This window comes from Canis lupus, chromosome 10 (genome assembly GCF_003254725.2).
Source record: "Canis lupus dingo isolate Sandy chromosome 10, ASM325472v2, whole genome shotgun sequence".
NCBI lineage: Eukaryota > Metazoa > Chordata > Mammalia > Carnivora > Canidae > Canis > Canis lupus.
In genome coordinates, this window is record NC_064252.1 from 43,254,560 (window position 1) to 43,275,817 (window position 21,258).

The 21,258-nt window shown below is 39.6% G+C and overlaps 1 protein-coding gene across 1 annotated transcript in view; it reads left to right on the forward strand.

Annotated features, from left to right (window-relative positions):
- LONRF2 (LON peptidase N-terminal domain and ring finger 2) overlaps positions 1 to 17,151 on the forward strand; it is a 47,250-nt gene extending 30,099 nt beyond the window's left edge. The window contains exon 12 of the mRNA XM_025463994.3: positions 1,291 to 17,151. Within this exon, the coding sequence (XP_025319779.1) occupies positions 1,291 to 1,485 (195 nt within the window). The 3' untranslated portion in view covers positions 1,486 to 17,151. The remainder of the gene's footprint in view (positions 1 to 1,290) is intronic.
- Positions 17,152 to 21,258: the final 4,107 nt, after the last annotated feature.

Sequence of the window (21,258 nt, forward strand, 5' to 3'; positions counted from 1 at the left end):
TTGTACATTAACATGAATGCTCCATGTTTTACATATAATATTGCCTTGTGCCTAAGAAACAGGTGTTGAATAAATGAAGAGAAAAATCTAGCTCTGGGTAAACGAGAAGCCTTCCTGCCCTCTATCCAATGTGGCCTCCTTGGGTGCTCTGCAAGTATGCTTTTAGTGAAGCTGGCTCTTCAGGCAGAGTGTGGCTTCAGGCTGTGAAGCAGTTCTAAGTGCAAATGAATCCCCTCCTCTTCTGGATGACCACCAGGCAGGAATGGCTTAGGCTCATAGCTGAGAGTATGTAGTTCCTTCTACTGTACATGCTCACCTGTCTCATAGAGAAAGTAGAGCTGGAGGACCAGCTTTCAGCAGATCGGGGGGAAGGTGAAATGTCCTTTATATTTCTCTCATCCATTTTTAGGTTCTTTTTCTGTCTCTCGAGGACTTCTGTCTTGTCCCCACCCCCATCCAAATTATGACTGTCCAAACTCATGACTGTCCTGTCCTTGAAGCCAAAAATTGTCCCAAATATGATACTCCCAAACTTTCAGTAGAATCTTTCTCCTCTTAAGCTAAGATGACTCCAGAGTCCACCCTCTGTAGTTCCCAGTGGGATTCTGTATACCTTTGGGTGGAATTGGGAGGAGAATCCAAGACAGGAAACAGGGAGGCCTGGATATTGTGGTTCTTAATGCCAGGAATACTGAGAACAACTTTATGACCAACTTTGCTTAGAGCTCAATCCAGAATTGTGTGTTTTGGTATGTGAAATAAAGGCTGTCAGCTTAATAACTCTTATATAGTTAATTCATGGGATTAACAATAATTCATACATAGATGTTGCATCTATATGTGTACATTCATCACATAGATATTAGAAGCATTATAATACCCAGACACATATTTTTTGCCTTCCTAATATTGAACTTTCTAAAGTGTATTTAAAACTTAAAAAACAATAACACAACATTGGAAATAGAGGTAAAAATGTATGATCTCCTCTTCTGACTGATATATACTCACAACTAGAGCTTTGAGAGAACAGAAGCAAATAATTCATGGAATTTCCTTGTGGAAGATACTTCTCATTGCAAGCTCTATATTTTGAGTTCTCCCATATTTAAATGTGTAACAGGAATGTAAACTTTGTATGTCAAGGGCTGAATGGATGGAAAGTAGACCTAAAAGACAAAGTGGCATTTAATTCTTCCTCATGACTTGTTGGTGAAACACAAGGACAGTATCAGGGAAGAGACTTGTATTTTAGATGATAATTTTGTTTTGCTTTCATTTCTTTTTCAGAGTAACCCTAGTGGTCCTGCATGGTCCTGGTGGATCCTGGCAGTGTTGCCATTGGAGCGCAAGGCTCAGCTGGCTATTCTTGGCATGATCTCACTTAAAGAGCGTCTGCTTGCCATTCGGCGAATATTGGTCATCATCACTCGTAAGATGAATAGTCGGCAGGAGCTGGTTAATAGCAGGGAGAGAAATAATTGATTTTTTCTGGGAGCCCTTGTACATTTTTGAGGAGTGCTAGGCATGGACGAGTAGCATCCCATTCATCATGCTTTGTAATGTGCTTGTTAATAGGGTTACAAAATGGAACATTTAGCAAACATTGACTCCTACTGAAATGTTAAAAGTCTGTGCCTGGTGGAACCTGACTGTGTACAAGGTTAGTGTGAAGTTTGAACAGAGCCTATGGTTGGAAAAGAACCTAAGAGAATCTCTTTGAAGCAGATGCTCTACTTTGTAGTTCGCTAACAGCAGGGAACACCACAGATGGTTGAGGAGTGGTTTAGGTTTTGCAAGAAAGAAGGACTCCCTCCCCAGTAAAGTATTTTGCTACACCAGATGGAAACAGCATGCTTTAGTGGCTAGACAGTAAGGGGGAAACCACATTTTTATCTAGAAGCAGATTTCTCAGCGCACAGGCTAACTGAAAATGCACTTAGGCTTTGTGTGTCACTGTGAAGTTGTCTGTGAAATTGAGGAATCAAACTGTTGTCCAGTGCAGGAGCCAAAATTAGTCCTCACCCAAGAAGTAGTAGCTGCCGGATAGAACTGTGTTTTGTGTCCTGCAGTAGTTCAGGTGTTGTACATTGCATGTTGTAATCAAATGAACGTCAGAATACACAAAGGTGTACCTTGGATATAGAAAATCTGAGAACAGTATGGTGACTTAAGGATACATATTTATACACACTCAATGAAGAGTGAGAGCAAAAGTTAGCTAAAACTGTACATGCATTGGGATGTCAAACATAGTCAAATTAGTGCAAATAAATAAAAATAAAAACCTCCTTGAAAGCATAACCCTATCTCATTAAATTGGTAGATACAAAGCATTGAGAAAATAGCCCTCTTTCTGATGGATTTGCATTGGAAATTAGGCCCATCAGTAATTTGAGTTTACCATCCACCCAGTCATATATGAAGATATTAAAAAGCTCCTGTGGAATGGGAATTTATCTATTCCAGGAAAGCCTAACAGGACAATATGCAAGAAGAGGGAGATGGTTATGGGATGTAAATATTCGGCAAGTTTTTCCTCCATCCTCAACCTAAAAATTGGCTTTGTGTCTTTTGAAAAGAAGTTGTAGAAGTGATAAGACCTGGTGTTATCTGTTAAAGAACCATATAATGACAACTTCAACCTCTAACAGATGTTGGTAGTATTAATTGAAATAACCACTTGAACCTGAGATACTGAATTGTCCTCACTGGCCTAACCAGCTGGTGTGTTGATTGGCTTCTTGGTATATGCTGTGGATGTTCTTAACTAAAAGATGATGAGAACCAGACCAGGGAATAAATCACAGTTTTAAGTTTCGCTTTATTCATTCAAGGTATATGATATTTGAATTTTAACAAATATATTTCATAATGTCAAAAGTTGGTTTATCAATCCATCAAGCATTTTATTAGAAAGACTCTATGATTGTATTTTGTTTTCATTGGAGTTTTCAAGCTAAAGCTCAGTTCCATTATGGGAGTGAGAAAATACTATTCTTGTGTAACTTAGTCATAAAGAGAAAATGTGAAAGTATTTCCAGTCAGATGTTTCTAGTGCCTCACTTATTGCAAATCTCAAATTTCATCTTGAACATGGTTTAAAGGCTGTTTAGCCAAGTGATTTTTAAACTGTTTTATTGATTCATGTGTTAATGACAATATCCAGCAGTTTTAGGATGTGTATCCTAAGCTGATCATCTAAAAGAAAGCAAAACTGTATCTAATATGTCAGAGGACCTTTCTTAGGAATGGTTCATGAAAATAGGTATGTACTGACCATTCTCTTTCTTTTTCTTTTGGAGAATCTTTCCTACCCTGAAACCATATCATTGCTGTTTCCATCTGGGAATGTGTAAAATAACCACATTGTGATCATAGTTTCTCCAGGAGCTTTCCTGAAATTAAGTCTCTGTGCTCAGAGTACCAGGGCTTCTCCTGTACCCATTGGATGCTGTTGCTTTCTCAGTCTTACTCCTGAAATGTCATAACTGGCACAGATCTCTTACCAGAGCTATAACGTATCTCTTCCTAATTATGTCTGCCTCTTTCTGAGTTGTCTTCTCATTCTGAGTATTCTGGTGTAAAAGCCTGTTTGTCAGTAATGATGTAAATAGAGCAGCAAAACTTTCTGTTGTCTTTGTCTTTTGACACCCAAGGGAATGGACTGTGACTACTTCATGCTCTGTTGAGCATCTAGTGTCTACCTAAAGCAGAGCAGGAGCAGATGGCCACTTCGTGAGCACTTAGATGGCATTCTTTTTAAAAAAGATTTTATTTATTTCTTTGAGAGAGAATATGTGTGCACGAGAGCATGAGCAGGGAGATAAGGAGAGAGAGAGGGAGAAACAGACTCTCCCTGAACAGGGAGCCCATTGTAGGGCTCGATCCCAGGACCCTGGGATTATGACCTGAGCCTAAGGCAGACACTTAACTGACTGAGCCACCCAGGTACCTCTCAGATGACATTCTTTCTCAGGAAGTTGGACCAGGGAAATAATATCTCAAGTCATATTATGAGAGAAGCTTCCTTTTACAAATTTAAGGAAGCCTAAACTCCAGTTTGCTCATTTTGCTACTAATTTAGCTAAAGCAGTAGAACAGCTCCCCTCCACACACACACCTCTTTTCTATCATGGAGATGTCATGTCTAATATTTCTCAGAAAATAAGGTCTCATTCAGAGTCAGAACATTCAAGTTTAATTTTACTGAAAATGTTCCAACACTAACGGTCTAGTTGCATCAGAATAAAAACAGAATCTACTTAGAGTAATAATAACAGTGTGGAGGAGTAATTTTTCTTCTTTAAGTATAGTACTTGAAGTACATTCTGTACACTCTGTTAGGTATTTTTCCATTTCACTCTCCTAAGTGGCTTGACTCATAATTCCATCCCTGCCTACGTCTCTGAAATACAGCTGATATCCTGATGGGCAGTATGCTGAAAGCTCATGAGATTTTTAGGGTATCACATTCCCTGTGTATGCTCATCTTCAGAATGTTAGAATATTTTTTAAAGTTCTGAATTAAATTGTTTTTTAAATTTTAAGATTTATCCATGCAACCACAATAAGTGGTTCATAACCAGTTCATGTGCCAACTTTTGGAAGTGTTATCCCATTTTATAACCCTAAAGGTGTCCTTTCTTCTCTTAAGCATCACCCCCCTACCTCCCATATCAAAAGACACCAAGATTGTTTAGTAAATTATATCTCAACTAGTAACACATATCAAGTCTTACTACAGGACTTTTTAATCATCAGGGAACAAAATTATAGATGGTAGAATTGCCATCAACTGTGATATTATCATTTTTGTCCTAAAATTATTTGAAAACTGGCAGTTGTTATAATCAAAATACTCCATTGCCTGACCTGGCTGTATTACATAGAAGTCATTATGGCTTTTACATTGCTTTTTAAAAGTACTCATCTGTTTCTTCTTCCTTTCTCCTTTTATGTATCTACTTTGGTAGATACCACTCCTTAAAATTTAGATGCTATCTGTCAAATAATGTGACAGATATGAGGAAGAAAAAGCATTAGGAGGGAAAATAAATGTGAGTGGTTTTTGTTTGTTTAAGGCATGGGTTTTTATTTTTTCTAAATACCCCTATGGAATAGGGTAGAGAGGTCCCTATCTTCATTCTCAGCATGGATGCCAGTGGCAGCTTGCAGAAAAAAGTTATTTGTCTGTAGCTTTGCCCCTACTAAAAGACCCTGTTCTGATTCTATAGTTCATCAAAACTAAAAACCAGGGAGGCTAGATCTGAATGAGTAGGGTGAGCTATGCAAGTCATGTGGGAAAAATTGAACCCTGATTGTTGCCCAGTATCACCTCATCCCTACTAGGACTAATGTTTCATTCTGAGGCATTGCCTTCTGACTTGTGGGAGATCTTTCCACTTTGCAGCTCCTCGCCTTAACTTCACCTTAACTTTGGCCTTTCAACTGCTAAAAAAAATGTACCCAAATCTGCTTTTAGTCAAATAGCTTTTAGTAGTGTATCGGCTTTTGGGTGAACATTAGCATATTGAGTATTAGAATATTGCAGTAGCATAAACTACTGAAGAAATTCAAGTGCCCCCATGGTGGGTGGACTAGTTGGGGACATTAGCTCTGAATTGTGCCCAAGACTTCTAAAGTTGCCAAAGAGGTCCATGGCATTGAAAGGAAAATTCATTGCTACTCATATTTCCCCTAGAAATGACAGGCATGCACTTAGGGCCACATGGGGAAGCACCAGAGCCACAAGGCAGAAGCAGGAGTGAGGGGAAGAGCCCTTACTGTGTTTTGGTAGGAAACACCAGGCAGGGCAGTGGAAACAGCTTAGGACTGTCTAGTTTGGATGATGGTGGTGGACTCTGGATTATAAGGGTGGGATCTACTTGTCTGGTAGTGAGCCCTGGGTGATTAAGGCCAAGGACTCTTTTCTCCTAGACTGTAAGAGCCAGACAAAGAAGGTGGCTCAGAGTTTAGGCTCTGGACTGGTTAATTCTCATATGAAAGGTATGCTTCCTTGTGGGCCCTTTGCTTCTTCTGAATGACCAGCCCAAGACCAAGACCAGCCCAAGACCAGCCCTTGGTCTCCTCAGCCAGTGAGGCCCCCAAGGTGTCAAAATATCATACTTCTTAAACACATGATTAATACAATTGGCCCTCTGATGTGACATCATATTAAGGAATCTTTGGAGTGATGAGAATGGAGACATAAAAGAGTAAGGCATATGTTAGCTTAAACAGAACAGAAAGCATTTTATTATGAGAGTAGAAAGGAGAAGCACAGGCAGGGGTGTAGGGAGTCCTTGAGGCTGGTCTATAACTAAGGTTCCCATTTATACACATTAGCCAGGATCATAGATCTGGAATCTTGGGGGATCTTCAACACTATCTGGGTGGAGTTGTAAACTATATGAAAAGTGTGAGTGTGGTAATAATATCTTGATATGTTTCTTGAGTCAAGATGGCAGGTCCAGCAGTTATGCTATTGGAGCCTGTGATAATTTAGTAAATAAATTAATGATTAAGCAGTGAGTATGTGTAACCAAGGGAAAGGAGTATTATGATTGGAGACATGGGGCAGGAGGTTCTTTTTTTTTTTTTTAAATTTTTATTTATATGTGATAGTCACAGAGAGAGAGAGAGAGAATGAGGCAGAGACACAGGCAGAGGGAGAAGCAGGCTCCATGCACCGGGAGCCCGACGTGGGATTCGATCCCGGGTCTCCAGGATCGCGCCCTGGGCCAAAGGCAGGCGCCAAACCGCTGCGCCACCCAGGGATCCCGGGGCAGGAGGTTCTGGTGGAAAGCTGGAGAGGGCAGTAGGAGAAGGCAGTGGACAGTGAGTGAGTGGTCCTCTCCCAGAGACTTCAGGGGTTGACTGAGAGTTCCTGGGGAAAGTAATAATCACCATTCATTTTTTGGAATACTGTACAGATAGTAACTTCTATCAGATTTCACTTTAGGCATGAGAGTGTAGGAGTGTGTGTTTTGGCAGAGAGCAAGGAATATACCAGGGCAATGCACTAAACGGGCAGGAAGCTCAGAAACATAATAGAATTCTTAATATAGAAGGAAGAGAACTAAAAATGCCCTGTGTCTAATTTGTGACTTAGCAAAGGTAGTCCATGGGCATAAATTCTAGTGTCCAAGGTAGAGTTCTCTCCAGTGGCAAGCTTATGGTCTGGGAGATGTTATCTGAGTAGTGAGCTTCTGACCAGAGTGATGTTGTCTGGGGTGTGAGACATGGAGTATCCATTTTAAGTGGGTACCCACTCAGGTTGGTGTGGGTTTGATATGTTTGCTTGAAACAGTGGTTTACTTGAGGTGTTTGCAAACCAATGAAAGCAACCAGACCAGCAGTAATAAGACCAACGGTCAGTGGAACGGTGGGCAGCTACACTGGGCAGTTTTTGCTTTTGCTTTTTGGTTTAGGTTCACTTGGGTCTCTTAACAGTTGAGCAGCCGCCTGGCCTGTGGGAATGTCTGTGATTAATGGGTCCCAAGAAAGTATGTGCCCTCAATCTGGCCTATATCCCTTGTGGGATGAGGGCAAGATAGAAAAATTTATAAAGGGAGGGGGAAAACTTGTTAAAGGGCCTAACATGTAATGAATTTTTAATGTACATGAGGGCAACATACCCCCATTTATTTTTTTTTACTTAAATTTTAGGTACCTAACATATAGTGTGATATTGGTTTCTGGAATAGAATTCAGTGATTCATCATTTATATACAATACCCAGTGCTCATCCCCACAAGTGCCCTCCTTGTTACCCTATCACCCATCTAGCCCATCCTCCACCCACCTCCTTCCATCAACCCTAAGTTTATTCTATCATTAAGAGTTTCTTATAGCTTGTTTTCCTCTCTCCTTTTTTCTTTTCCCCCTTCCCATATATTCATCTATTTTAGTTATTAAATTTCACATCAGTGAAATCATATGGTATTTGTCTTTCTCTGAGTGACTTATTTCACTTGGCATAATACACTCTAGCTCAATCCATGTCGTTGCAAATGACAGGTTTCATTCTTTTTGATGGCTGAATAATATCCATCCTGTATATATATATATATCACATCTTTCTTATCCATTCATCAGTTGATGGACATTTAGACTCTCTCCATAGTTTGGCTATTGTAGATAATGCTGCTATAAACACTGGGGTGCATGTACCCCTACAAATCTGTATTTTTATATCCTTTGGGTAAATCCTAATAGTGTAATTGCTGGATTGTAGTGTATTTTCTATTTTTAACATTTTGAGGTACCTCAGTACTGTTCTTCGGAGTAGCTGCACCAGTTTGCATTCCCACCAACAATACAGGAGGATTCCCTTTCTCCACATCTTCGCCAACACCTATTATTTCTTGTGTTGTTAATTTTAGCCATCTTTACAGGTGTGAGATGGTATCTCATCTTGATTTTGGTTTGTATTTCCCTGATGGGTGGTGTTGAGCATCTTTTCATGTATCTGTTAGCCATCTGAACACATATCTCCCTTTAAATAGAGGAAAGTGCAATCAGAAATTTCTCCCCAGCTTTATTAAAAATGAATGAATATAATTATGTATATTCAAAGTGTACAACATGATGATTTGATGTACATGTACATTGAGATAACACAGCTGTCACTTTACAGTGTATGTGTAATGAGAATGTATAAAATCTATTCTCAGCAGCTTTTAAGAACATGATAATTAACTAATTAACTCTAGTCCCTATGCTGTGCATTAGATCCTCAGAACCAACTCTTCTTATAACTGAAAGTTTGTACCTTCTGACCTACATCTCCCATTTCCCCCTCTCCCCAGCCCCTAGCAACCACCATTCTATTCCTTATTTCTATCAAATCAGCTTTTTTGTTGTTTTTTTTTAAAGATTCCGTATGTAGTGTTACCATATGGTATTTGTCTTTCTGTGTCTGGCTTACTTCACTTAGCATAATTTATCCCTGTTGTCACAAATGATAAGATTTCCTTCTTTTTAAGACAGAATAATATTCCACTGTGTGTGTGTGTGTGTGAGAGAGAGAGAGAGAGAGAGAGAGAGATTTTCTTTATCCAGTCACCCATTGAAACACATTAAGATTTCCCTATCTTGACTATTGTGAAGAAGCTGCAGTGAACAGAGGGTGCAGAGATTTCGAAATCCTAATTTCATTCCTTATATGAGTTCATTTCATTTCCTGTATGGTTCAAATATTTTTTCCCATTCTATAGATTGCCTTTTCAATTTATTAATCATTTTCTTTGTTGTACAAAAGTACTTTAGTACTTTGTGGTCCTCCTTGTTTATTTTAGCTTTTCTTGCCCGTGCTTTGGGCATCTTACCCCAAAAGAAATCATTGCTAATACCAGTATCAAGGAGTTTCTTTTCTTCATTTTCTTCTAGGAGTTTTACAGTTTCAAGTCTTACATTTAAGTCTTTAACCAATTTTGAGTTAATTTTTATAGGTATAAGATAGATGTCTATTTTCATTCATTTGCATGTGGATACCCAGCTTTCCGAATACCATTTATTGAAGAGACTATCTTTTTCCCATTATGTTTTCTTGGCTCCCTTGTCAGGGTTACTTGACCATATCTGCATGGGTTTATTTTGGTGCTGTCTGTTCTGTTCTACTGGTCTGTGTGCCTTTTTATGCCAGCATGACATTGTTTTAATTACTGTAACTTGATAATTTTGTTTGAAATCAGGAAATGTGATGCTACCAACTTTATTCATCTTTCTTAAGATTGCTTTGGCTATTAGGGTCTTTTGTGCTTCCATAAGAATTTTAGGACTTTTTTCTATTTCTGTGAAAAATTCCATTGGAATCTTGATAGAGATCACATTGAATCTGTAGATTACTTTGGGTAATATGGGCATTGTAACAATATCAATTCTTCCAATCTAAGAACGTAAGATATCTTTCCATTTATTTGTGTCTTCATTTTCTTTCATCCGTGTCTCATAGTTTTCAATGTACAGGTCTTTCATCTCCTGGAATAAACTTATTTCTATGTATTTTATTGTTTTTTGATGCAATTGTAAATGGGATTGTTTTCTTAATTCCTCTTTCTGATAATTTGTTGTTAGTGTATAGAAATACTATTGATTTTGTATCATGTGACTTTACTGAATTCATTGATTAGTTCTAACAGTTTTTTGGTGGGACCTTTGGGGTTTTCTATTTATAAGAGATAATTTGACTTCTTGTCCCATTTGAATGCTTTTTATTTATTTTTATTGCTCAATTGCTGGGGCTAGGATTTCCAGTACCATCTTTAATAAAAGTGGTGAATGTGGACATCTTTGTCTTACTCATGACCTTAGAGGAAAGACTTTTAACTTATTACTGTTAAGTATGATGTTAGCTATGGGCTTATCATATGTAGCCTTTATGACATTAACATTCATTCTACACTTAACTTATTGAGAGTTTTTATCATGAAAAGTTGTTGAATTTTGTCATATATTTTTCTTCATTATTGAAAAGCTCATTCTGATAATGTGGATGTCATATTGGTTGATTTGCATATGTTGAACCTTCCTTGCATCCCAAGGGTAAATCCCTCTTGATCACGATGTAAATCATGATGTAAATAATGGGTAAATCTTTTCTATATGCTCTTGAATTTGGCTGACTGGTATTTAGTTGAGGATTTTGTAAGTCTATCTTCATCAGGGATATTGGTCTGTAATTTTCTTTTCTTGTAGTGCCCATTACCTGGTTTTGTATCAGGGCAATAATGACCTTGTAAAGTAAGTTTGGAAATATGCACTTTTCCATTTTTTTGAGATGGTTTGAGAAGGATTGGTATTATTTAAATGATTGATATAATTTGCAAGTGAAGCCATCTGATTCTAGGCTTTTCCTTTTAGGAAATTTTTTTTTTTGAAATTTTTGATCACATATTTCATCTCCTTGTTCGTTATTGACATACTCAGATTTTCTATTACTTCATGATTTGGTCTTGGTAATTTGTATATTTCTTTGAATTTATCCATTTCTTCTAAGTCCTGTCATTTGACATAAATGCTCACAGCACAGTAGTCTCCCCTACGGTCCTTTGTATGTCTGTAGTATTATATGTGGTGTTTCCTCTTTCGTTTATCACCTACTTGAATCTTCTCACTTTTTTCTTAGTCTGGTTAATGAATTGTCAATTTTATCTTTAAAAAAAAACAACTCTTAATTGATCCTTTCCATTGTCTTTCTAGTGTCTATTTCATTTACTTCTCTTATTTTTATTATTTCCTTCCTTCTGAAAACTTTGGACATAGTTTGTTCTTCTTTTCCTAGTTCTTTAAAGTTTAAGATTAGGTTTATTTGATATATTTCTTTATTCTTAATGTAGGCATTTATTGCTATAAACTTCCATTTTAGAACTGTTTTTGCTACATTCTGTAAGTTTTAATATGCTATGTTTCCATTTCATTTGTCTCAAGATAAACCTTTTTGATTTCTTTTTTGATACATTGATTGTTCAAAAGTATGTTAATTTCTCCATATTTGTGAATATTGTAACTTTCTTCCTGTTATTGATTTCTAGCTTCCTATCATTGTTAGGAAAAGATAATTCATAACATTTCATCTTTTAAGTTTCTTAAGACTGGTTTTGTGACCTATACATGATCTGTCCTGGAAAATATTTCATATACACTTGAGAAGAATGTATGTTATGCTGATGTTGGGTAGAATATTCAGTATGTCTGTTAGACCCATTTGGTATAAAGTATAGTTCAAGCCCATTATTTTCTAGTTGATTTTCCTCTAGATGAAATCCTTGCTGAAAATGGGGTTAGAGTCCCCTCTTGCATTGCTGTCTGTTTCTAGTTTCAGATCTGGTAATAATTTTTTTTTAAATATTCAGGTATGTGGTACCTGATATGTGGTATCTATATATACAGTTGTTATATCCTCTTGATGAATTGATGATCCCTTTGTCTTTGCATAATGACCTTGTTTCTTGTTACAGCTTTTTATTTTAGATTATTTATTTGTTTATTTATTTATTCATGACAGAGATAGAGAGGGGGGAGAGAGAAAGAGAGAGAGAGAGAGAGAGAGAGGCAGAGGGAGAAGCAGGCTCCATGCAGGGAGCCCAACACGGGAGTCAATCCTGGGTCTCCAGGATTACATCCTGGGCGAAGGCGGCGCTAAACCACTGAGCCAACTGGGTGCCCTCTTGTTATAGCTTTTGACTAAAAGTCTGTTTTATTTGACATTAAGTATAGCTACCTCTGCTTTCTTTTGGTTTTCATTTGCATGGAATATCCTGTTCTGTGTCTTTACTTTTAGCCCGCGAATGTCATTAAAGCTTAATTGAGTCCCCGTGGGCAGCATATAGTTGAGTCTTAATTTTTTTTATCCTTAGCCACTTTATGTCATTTAATTGAAGAATTTAAACCATTTACCTTAGAGTAATTATTAATAGGCAGTGACTATCACCATTTTGTGAATTATTATTATTTTATAGTTAATGTGTTCCTTTTTTTCTTCTATTACTGTCTGTCTTTCTGAATTAGTGAATTTTTATAGTGGTATGCTTTGAATTTTTTTCTCTTTATCATAGATGTATCTGTTAATAGGTTTTTGCTGTATGATTTCCATGAGTCTTTCATAACATATCTTACAGTTTTAATAGTCTATTTAAGCTAATAACAAGTTAACTTTAATTTGCATTAAAAGTTCTACACATTTACTTGTCCCATACATTTTATGTTGTTGCTGTCAGTTTCCCTGTTTTTATATTGTGTGTCCATTAACAAAATATTGTAGCTGTAGTTCTTTTTAACACTTTTGTCTTTTAACCTAGATGCTAGAGTTCAAAGCGATTTGATTAGAGTATTTTGAATTTGACTATATATTTATCTTTACCAGTAAATTTTATATTCTATGCTTTAATTTACTAATTAGCATCCTTTAGTTTTAGTTTTAGTTTGAACTTCTTTTAGCATTTCTTGTAAGGCAGGTCTAGTGGTGATGAATTCCCTCAGCTTTTGTGTATCTGGGAAAGTCTTTATTTCTTATTTCCTTCTGAAGGACAACTTTGCTGGGCAAAACATTTTTGGTTGGCAGTTTTTTTTCTTCATCCCATTTTCTCCTGGTCTGCAAGGTTTCTGCAGAGAAATCTGCTGATAGGCTTCTGAGGTTTCCTTGTATGTGATGTCTTTTTTCTCTTTGGCTGTTTTCAAACTTCTCGTTTTGATTGATTGATTGGTTGTTTTAGAGAGGGAAAGAGAGTAAGAGGTGTGGAGGAAAGGGAGAGAAAATATTTTTTTTGTTAAGATTTATTTATTTTAGAGCATGCACACATGCACAAGTGTTGGGGAGGAGCAGAGAGAGAGAATCTCAAGAAAACTCCCCACTGAATGTGGAGCCCCACATGGAGCTTCATTTTAGGACCCATGAGATCATGACCTGAGCTGAAATCATGAGTTGGAGGTATAACCAGCTGAGCCACCCAGGCACCCCAGGAGAGAGAATCTTAAGGGGACTCCCTGCTGAGCATGGATTGTGACATGGGGCTCAGTCTTACAACCCTGAGATCATGACCTGAGCCGAAATCAGGAGTCAGATGCTTAACTGACAGAGCCACCCAGGATCCCATCTTTGTCTTTGAGTTTTGAGAGTTTCCCTATACTGTGTCTTGGTGAAGATCTGTCCAAGATGAATCTGTATGGGAAACCTTGAGCTTCATATGCCTGGATGATCCATATCTCTCCCCAGTTTGGGGATTTTCTTCCATTATTTTTTAATTTATTTTCTCTCTCTCTTCTCCTTCTATGACATTCATTGATACGAATATTTTTTTGCTTGCTGATGTCCAGTAATTCACATAGGTTTTCTCCACTCTTTTTCTTTTTTGGCCTCTGATTAGATAGTACCAGTTCTCTGTCTTTACGTTCACCTACCCCATGAAGATTCTTTCTTCAGCTTGTTGAGCCAGCTTCACTGAAACTTTTTGTTGCATTTTTCATCTAATTTATTGTATTTTTCACTTCTAGAATTTCTGTGTGGTTATTTTTTATGATTTCTAATTTTTTTGCTGAACTTTTTGTTTTATTCACGCATTATTTTCCTGAATTCACTGACTTGTGTTTTCTTAAATTTCACTGAGCTTCCTTGAAATAATTATTTTGGATTCTTTTTCGGGTAACTCACACAGAGTTCCAATTCTTTGGGGTCAGTTGCTGGAAGTTATTGTGTTCCCTTTTGTCATGTCATGTGTCCTTGCTTTTTTGTGTGTTTCTAGTGGGTTTATATTGATGTCTGAGCATTTGAGGGAGAATTTACCTCCTCCAGCCTTTTCAGACTGGCTTTGATGGGGAAAGACTTTTATCTGAAGGTGGGCTGTGAGGGCACTGTCTGAGTAGGGTGCATTTCTTGTGGGGAGAGTACAGTGACACAGTCTCCACGCAGGCCTGTTAGATGAGCTCAGTGTCAGTAAAGGCTGTGGAGATCTTTGGTGGCCCAAACTATGGAGGGCTTGCTGGTGGCAATAATTGACTAGGGCTACTGCAGTCCTTGGTGGTGAAGGTGCTGAGGTTCTCTTGTTCTCCTTTGTTGTCCATGGAAGGAAGTTCTAGCTGAGAGTATCCCTGCTGGCACCAAGTCAGTACACTGATCCTCAGTGGAGCTGTGCTCCAGGGATGGGTTGCATGCAGAACTGCCATCGTCCTGGGTCCTCAGGCACATTAGCCCCAACCCTCAGTCCAGGGGAGCTCAGTACCAAGAGGGATCCCCTCAGAGGGATTGTATCCCACAGAGAAAGGAGAGCAGGGGCCCCCAGCAATGGACATTTACAGCCTTTGCTACAGAGGACCCAGGCAAAGCACAAAGCGGGGCTTGATCTCATGACCCAGAGATCATGACCTGACCTAAAGCCAAGAGTCAAAGCCTTAACCAACTGAGCCACCCAGGCACCCCTTGAAGCAACATGTTAAGCCTTTTGAGATCCGTGGTTTCCATGAGGAGGGCTCTCACATCATGTTACTGATGGATCCCTGTAGTGTCCTGGGGACTAACACTTGGATTTCTGCCAGAGACACTTTCTAAAAGGAAGATATTCTGGAGGAAGTTGGCATCAGTGTGATGGGATAAGTTGGTCACAGAATGAGGAGAGAGCTAACTCAGTCGAGCAGGCCTGACTGGCTTTGGCATTGCTGGCTTAGTCGGTCAGGCTTACATCTCAACAGTCTGTTAGAGGAAGCTACTCTCGGTCCTGGTCGGGAAAAGCCTCTTGCCTATGGGAGCTCTGCAAATGCCAGTAGCTCAGACATAAGTGTCACAGCTACAGCAAGTCCATGTGTGCCTTGTGTGTTTTCCAGTTATCCTAGTCCATGAGGGTCATTAGTCCAGAAATTAGGCATATCAGGGTAAGCAATCATGTGGGAGCCATGAGTCCAGTTATTTATCCCGGTAGGGAATTTGGATTCCCATCAGCCTAGGCTACAGCGCTTAAGAGTAAATGAGGACCATAGACACACACGCCTTTGAGGTCTTCCTACAAGTTAGGCTGGAACACCATGTCACCATATGGCAGGTGCAGCATAAGTGTAGCTGCCAGAGTACAAGCATGCCAACAGCTGGCTGTGCTTTCATAGGCAGTGCAGGCTACTTAGTGAATCTATTTAGCAAGTCAGGAGCAGTGAAGAGGCTTGCCCCTCTGACAAAATTGTCAGCCTTCTTGCTGCATCAGTTGTGTTAAAATATACCCAGAGGATTTTATTTATGGAGGCAACCGAGTGACAACATGGAAAAGCTAATGCCATGCCAAAAGCCACAGGGAAACACACCAGAGCCACTGAGGAGGAAGAAGCAGGAGGGCTGGGAAAGAATGGAGTGTTTTTGCAGGAAAGGCCAGGCAGGGCAGAGGAACATCTTAGGATTGGCTAGCTTGGATAATGTCAGAGGGCTCTGGGCTATAAGCCAGATTGACCTCTATTTGTGTGGTGCTGACTCTGGGTGATTAGGGCAGAGGAATATTGCCTTCCAGAGCATAAGAGCCAGATAGAGAAAGCAGCTGAGAGTGTGGGCTGTGGATTGGCTGGTTTTCATAGGAAGGGTGTGCTCAGTGGTGGGTCTTTTGTTGTCTCTAAGAATTGGCCAGACCAGGAAGAGCAGTTTCTTCACAATCAGGGAGGCCCCCATATTGCTGAAACGTCACAAAATCTTTTAAAAAATGATTAAAGAAGCTCTACTAGCATTTCTGACTACAGCCCCTGTAAAAGAGAGGTAGATGTATTCTCCGACGAGTAGGCATTTCTCTACAGAAGTGGGGCCTGGGCCCATGGGCACAGGCCTTCGTATGTGCAGAGCTCAGCAGCAGAACCACTGTTGTAGTTGTGCGGCAGGCAGAGGGGTAGCTCTGCAGAGCAGGGAGGCCTCTCAGCGTAAGACAGTCCCCAGGGAAAGAGCGTGAGCCCAGGTAACAACAGAATCCGTTGAGGGAGTCTGCCCAAGTCATAAAGCTGAGTTGGTCTGTGTGGCTCTTGAGGACAAAAACAGCATTTGCAACATGGATTATCTCTAACCTTTTACTCTTGAGATCATTTGAAACATTGCATTGGGACCTTTGTCATTTATTTGTCTTTTAGCTTGAATGGTTTGGTCAAGTTTTGTAAGCTAACAGTTTGATCAGTGACTGGCTTATCTTACCTCTCATACTACTCACCCTCTATCCCCCCAACCCATACACACAGTTTTCCACTGAACTGTAGAAAAAAATTGTTAATAGGTCAGAAAGCTCTATTTGTATATTGTTCTTTGCTAGTAGAGGATGGTGTCATTAGCATCTTTTATAGCTGTGAAATGATTTTACCAGTTAAAAATTTAACGTGTATTTTTTTCTTAATTAGAAGAGCAGGTTTGAACTATTAAGTCAAAGTAGATAAACTTAAAAATTATGCTTTTATCTGTTTAGAGATAGGCAATGTGTTATCACATTCATTAATGTAGATTATCCTGGCCTTTTATTTTTTAAGATCAAGTCAGTGGTTAAAGATGTAATAAGTATTTGGCATTTCCTGTTGCTTAAGTGAGGCCAGTCTTAAATGTTGCAGTATTTACTTCATGTATTCTTGTACTGTTCATTTTCATTCATTGGAATTCTATATCTAAGATGTGATATTTGGAGTAAATAAAATATACAGTGTTGTAAATGCTCTTTAATAAATAATTGCACCCAAATAATAGGGTACAACGGCTGGAATTTAGATCAGTTTAATGCATAGAATATTGTGTTCATTTCCTATGGCTGCTCCAACCAATTACCACGAACTTAGTGGCTTAAAGCAACAGACATCTATTCTTTCACAGCTCTGGAGATTAGAAGCCCCAAATCACGGCATCAGCATGGCTGCACTTCCTCCAAAGGCTCTAAGAAGAATTCTTCCCTGGCTCTTCTACCTCATGGTGGTTGCCAGCAGTCCTTGGCTTGTGGCAACTTCACAGCAAATCTGTCTCTGTCATCACGTGGCCTTCTTCCCTGTGTATGTCCATGTCTCCCTCCTCCTGTGTAAGAACACCAAGGAAATCTAAATCATTGGATTTAGAGCCCACCCTAATCCAGCATGATCTTGATTACCTCTGCAAAAACTATCCCCAAAGAAAGTCATATTCACAGTTCTAGTTGGATATGAATTTTGGAGGAACACCATTTAACCCAGTACAGATGTAGAACTATTCCAGCTTAATTCAGTATTAGAAAAATAAGGGAAGAGGCTGTCAGTGGCTTTGCCTTAAAAATAAAAATCACTTTTTAAGAATAGTTCTATCCAAGGCATATAAGATTTTATAAGAACTGAGGCTTATGCAGTTTTGGGGGAATAAGTGAGTGGAGTAGGACTTCATGAGAAAAGGAATATAAAATTGCAAATACAGAGTTAGGTTATAAAAAAATGTATATTTAGAATTGTAAAAGGAGTAAGTTAAAAATTTTGAAAATGGATATACCACACTCATTGCAAAATACTAAAAACTATTTTTATTAATAGCCTGACACCTTTATGATACATTTCCTCCTCTTTTTTTTTTTTTTGGTTGCATTCACTTTGATCTCTTCTTCCTATGATAATTTTGTATTAGTTTCTCAAGAGAGAATGATATTTAAATTCTACTTCTCTTGTGGTTGTTGAAAGAACTTTATGATTTAGAAGTTTCTTTTAGTTTCCACAAGTTGTTGGTTATACCATTTATGAGGATTGTTGCTAAATTTGGGAAAACCTAAACTGGTATTCTTTTATACATGAGCATTTTCAAGGTATTTCATGGAGTGCCTAACCTTAAATCCTTTAGCACTACATCACAGAATTATCTGAAATGATGGGAATGTCTATTTGTGCAGTCCAGTATGGTCACCAGTACCCATAGGTGGCTGTTAAGCACTTAAGCTGTGGTTGATGTGGCTGAGAAGCTAAATTTTTTATTTAACTCAGTTTTAAACTTGGCTTTTTGCCCAGAAATCTGCCCACTCCCAGCCCTGTGGCCCACCTCAGTACCCTCTTCTGGGCTTCCCTCCAGGCCCGGTGACCTGTTAGCAAATCAAGGCCCAAGCCAGTGAATTTGGTGAAACTAACCAAGGACATGGAGATATGAAAAAAATTGTCTGTCTCATCTACTTACATGTGTTCAGAATGATTATTGAATCAACATGTTTTAAAAAGAAAAGGCATACTATTCTGGGAAAAACGTTCCTTTTTATGTCCTTGAGACTTGAAAGATGTCTTTCCTTTCTTTCAGAATGCAATCAGATGTATCAGTCAGGATAGGCTATATGATGCTACAGTAACAAGCATCCTCTCAATCTCATGGTCTTCAAATGGCAAAGATTTATTTTTTAATTACAGGACCTATCCACAGAAGTAGCATAGAGATAATGCAAAGGCTCCTTCCTATAGGGGCTAACACTTTGTACCCCTCAGGATCTACCCCACCTATCCTCCTGGTTACTAAGCCTATAATAGGGTTAAATCACAGTGAAATTCTCCTGGGGATATTCTGAGCCTGATAAAGGGGTTGGGGAGAGTATTGTATCCCAAAGGAATAGACCTACCCCATTTGTACCAGCAGAAGGCAAGAGACTTCGTGGGGTAGGATTCTGGGATGTTCTCAACACAATTGGAATATAACCTGCTTAAAAGAGAACTGATCAATTTGGAAGCAGCCTCCTAGGACTCAGGATTTCTTTAACATGCTAACAAGGACCCCAAGAGATGGGAGAGTGCCCCAGTGAAAGGAGTCCCAGCAGCCCTAAAATCCAGCCAGAGCTGATGATAGGGGAAGGGTGTTACAGAACCCAGTCCACTGATGTTTTTTCGGATTTTGGACTTCCAAAGCAATAGCAGCAACATGACAGCATAGAACTGCCAGAAGCCAGGTGAATAGTTATTGTACTGTGTAGCAATGCCCCAGCTGTAAAGGGAGAGATGCTGTTGACCATACACACAAGGATGGATATTAAAACAAGGTATCCCGGGGCAAAATAGATGAATAGCCAGTGAGGGAGCTATTCAGTCTACTGCTGAGAATATATATTAAGAAGTCCAGAGGTGAAGGAGAGTTGCCCCAAGGAGAGTTGCCCAAATTCACAGTCCTTTGCCCAACTTCCGTATCTGAGTCCGTTTCAGACCCGGAACCTATTGAGTGAAGAAGATAACCAGCTCTCCACGTTGGAAGGGGACTGTAACACCTTGTTAAATCTCTCCTGGCCTTTCTCCAAAGACACCTTTGGACATTCGTTCAGCCCACAACGCACCAGGGGAAGAGAAATAGTTCATATAACAAGGACTCTTGGACAGATGATGCAAGTCCATATTGTTATCCAAGTCCACAAAGCACCATTGTGGTACCCCTTCTGGAGTGAAGCATATGAAGACCAGCAGGAGTAAGTGCAGTGTGGGTCAAGATCCAAGTCACTGTGGGTCGGTTGCTTCACAGACACCCCCGCCCCCCGCCAGTGGCCATTTCTCTGGTGGCTGAGTGTATAAACAGAATAGACACACTTTAGTGTCCTTGGCCTATGAGGTGAGAGCTATCCTAGTAGGGAGGGACAAACGAAAGCCTCTGAAACTATTCCCCCACTCCCTCAGCCAAGATAGCAAATGAAAACAATATCCAGTCCCAGCAGGATGGCAGAAATTTGTGTCACTATTAAATATCAAAAGGACACAGAGATAGTGGTTCCATCATTTCTCCATTTAACTTACTAGTCTAGCCCTTGAAAAATCCTGGTGGAGCCTGGCAAATGAGAGCAGACTCCTCTAAACTCAATTTAGGATTAGCCCTGACTGCAGCCTGCGATGCCAGATGTTCTGTCTTTGCTAGGACATATTGACTTGTGCTGAGGCAAATGGTATATAGATACTGATTAGGCAAATGCATTTCCTATCAGAAAAGAGGCACTTTGCATTCACATGTATACATTTACAGTCTTTCCTCTGGACCAGTGTTGACCTTCTGCTCTTTGTCATAATAGTCTGAGGAGGTCTGGACCATCCAGTTCTGCAGAACAGTCCACTGAACTACTGAGCTGATCCCAGTCAAACTGGATGAGCAAGAAGTGGCTAGCCCATGGAAGGCCCAGGTAAAACACATGCACTCCAAAACATGGGAAAGAAGCTCTACAAAGACTCAGGGCTTGCCACATCAGGGGAATTTGGAGGGAGTTCAGTAATGAGAAGCATACAGGATATCCTATCCAAAGTAAAGGAAAATCATTACACCTCCCACAGTGAAGAAAAAAGCATGGCATCTTGAAAGCCTCTTTAGATTTTAGAGGCACCATGTTGCATAAACCCACATGCAAAGTGAATCAAGAGCTGCTAGCTTTGGATGGGGCCCAAGGGGACAGGGAAGGCTCCTGCAAGGATCCCTAACATTGAGACCATATAACCAGGCAGATAGACCATTGGTGGGCAAGATGTTGAGCAGAATTTATGGCAGACTACAGTAGGAGAATTGTAGCACATTCACCCCTTTGGCCTCTGGAGAGCAAGACTGTGCCATTTCCAGTTTATGTATCTTTAAAAGACATTCCTGGTATGCTAGTGGGCCCTGGCAGAGACAGAACTCTTGACCATGGGGTATAAGGTGACCATGCAGCCACAAGTGCCCACGATGAGCTGGGTTCTGACAGACCCACATCATAAGGTTGGGTGGGCTGGCAAGAATCCATTTTTTTTTAAAGATTTTATTTATTCATTAGAAAGCACAAGCAAGGGTAGCAGGAGAGGGAGAAGTAGGCGCCCCACTGAGCAGGGAGCCCGATG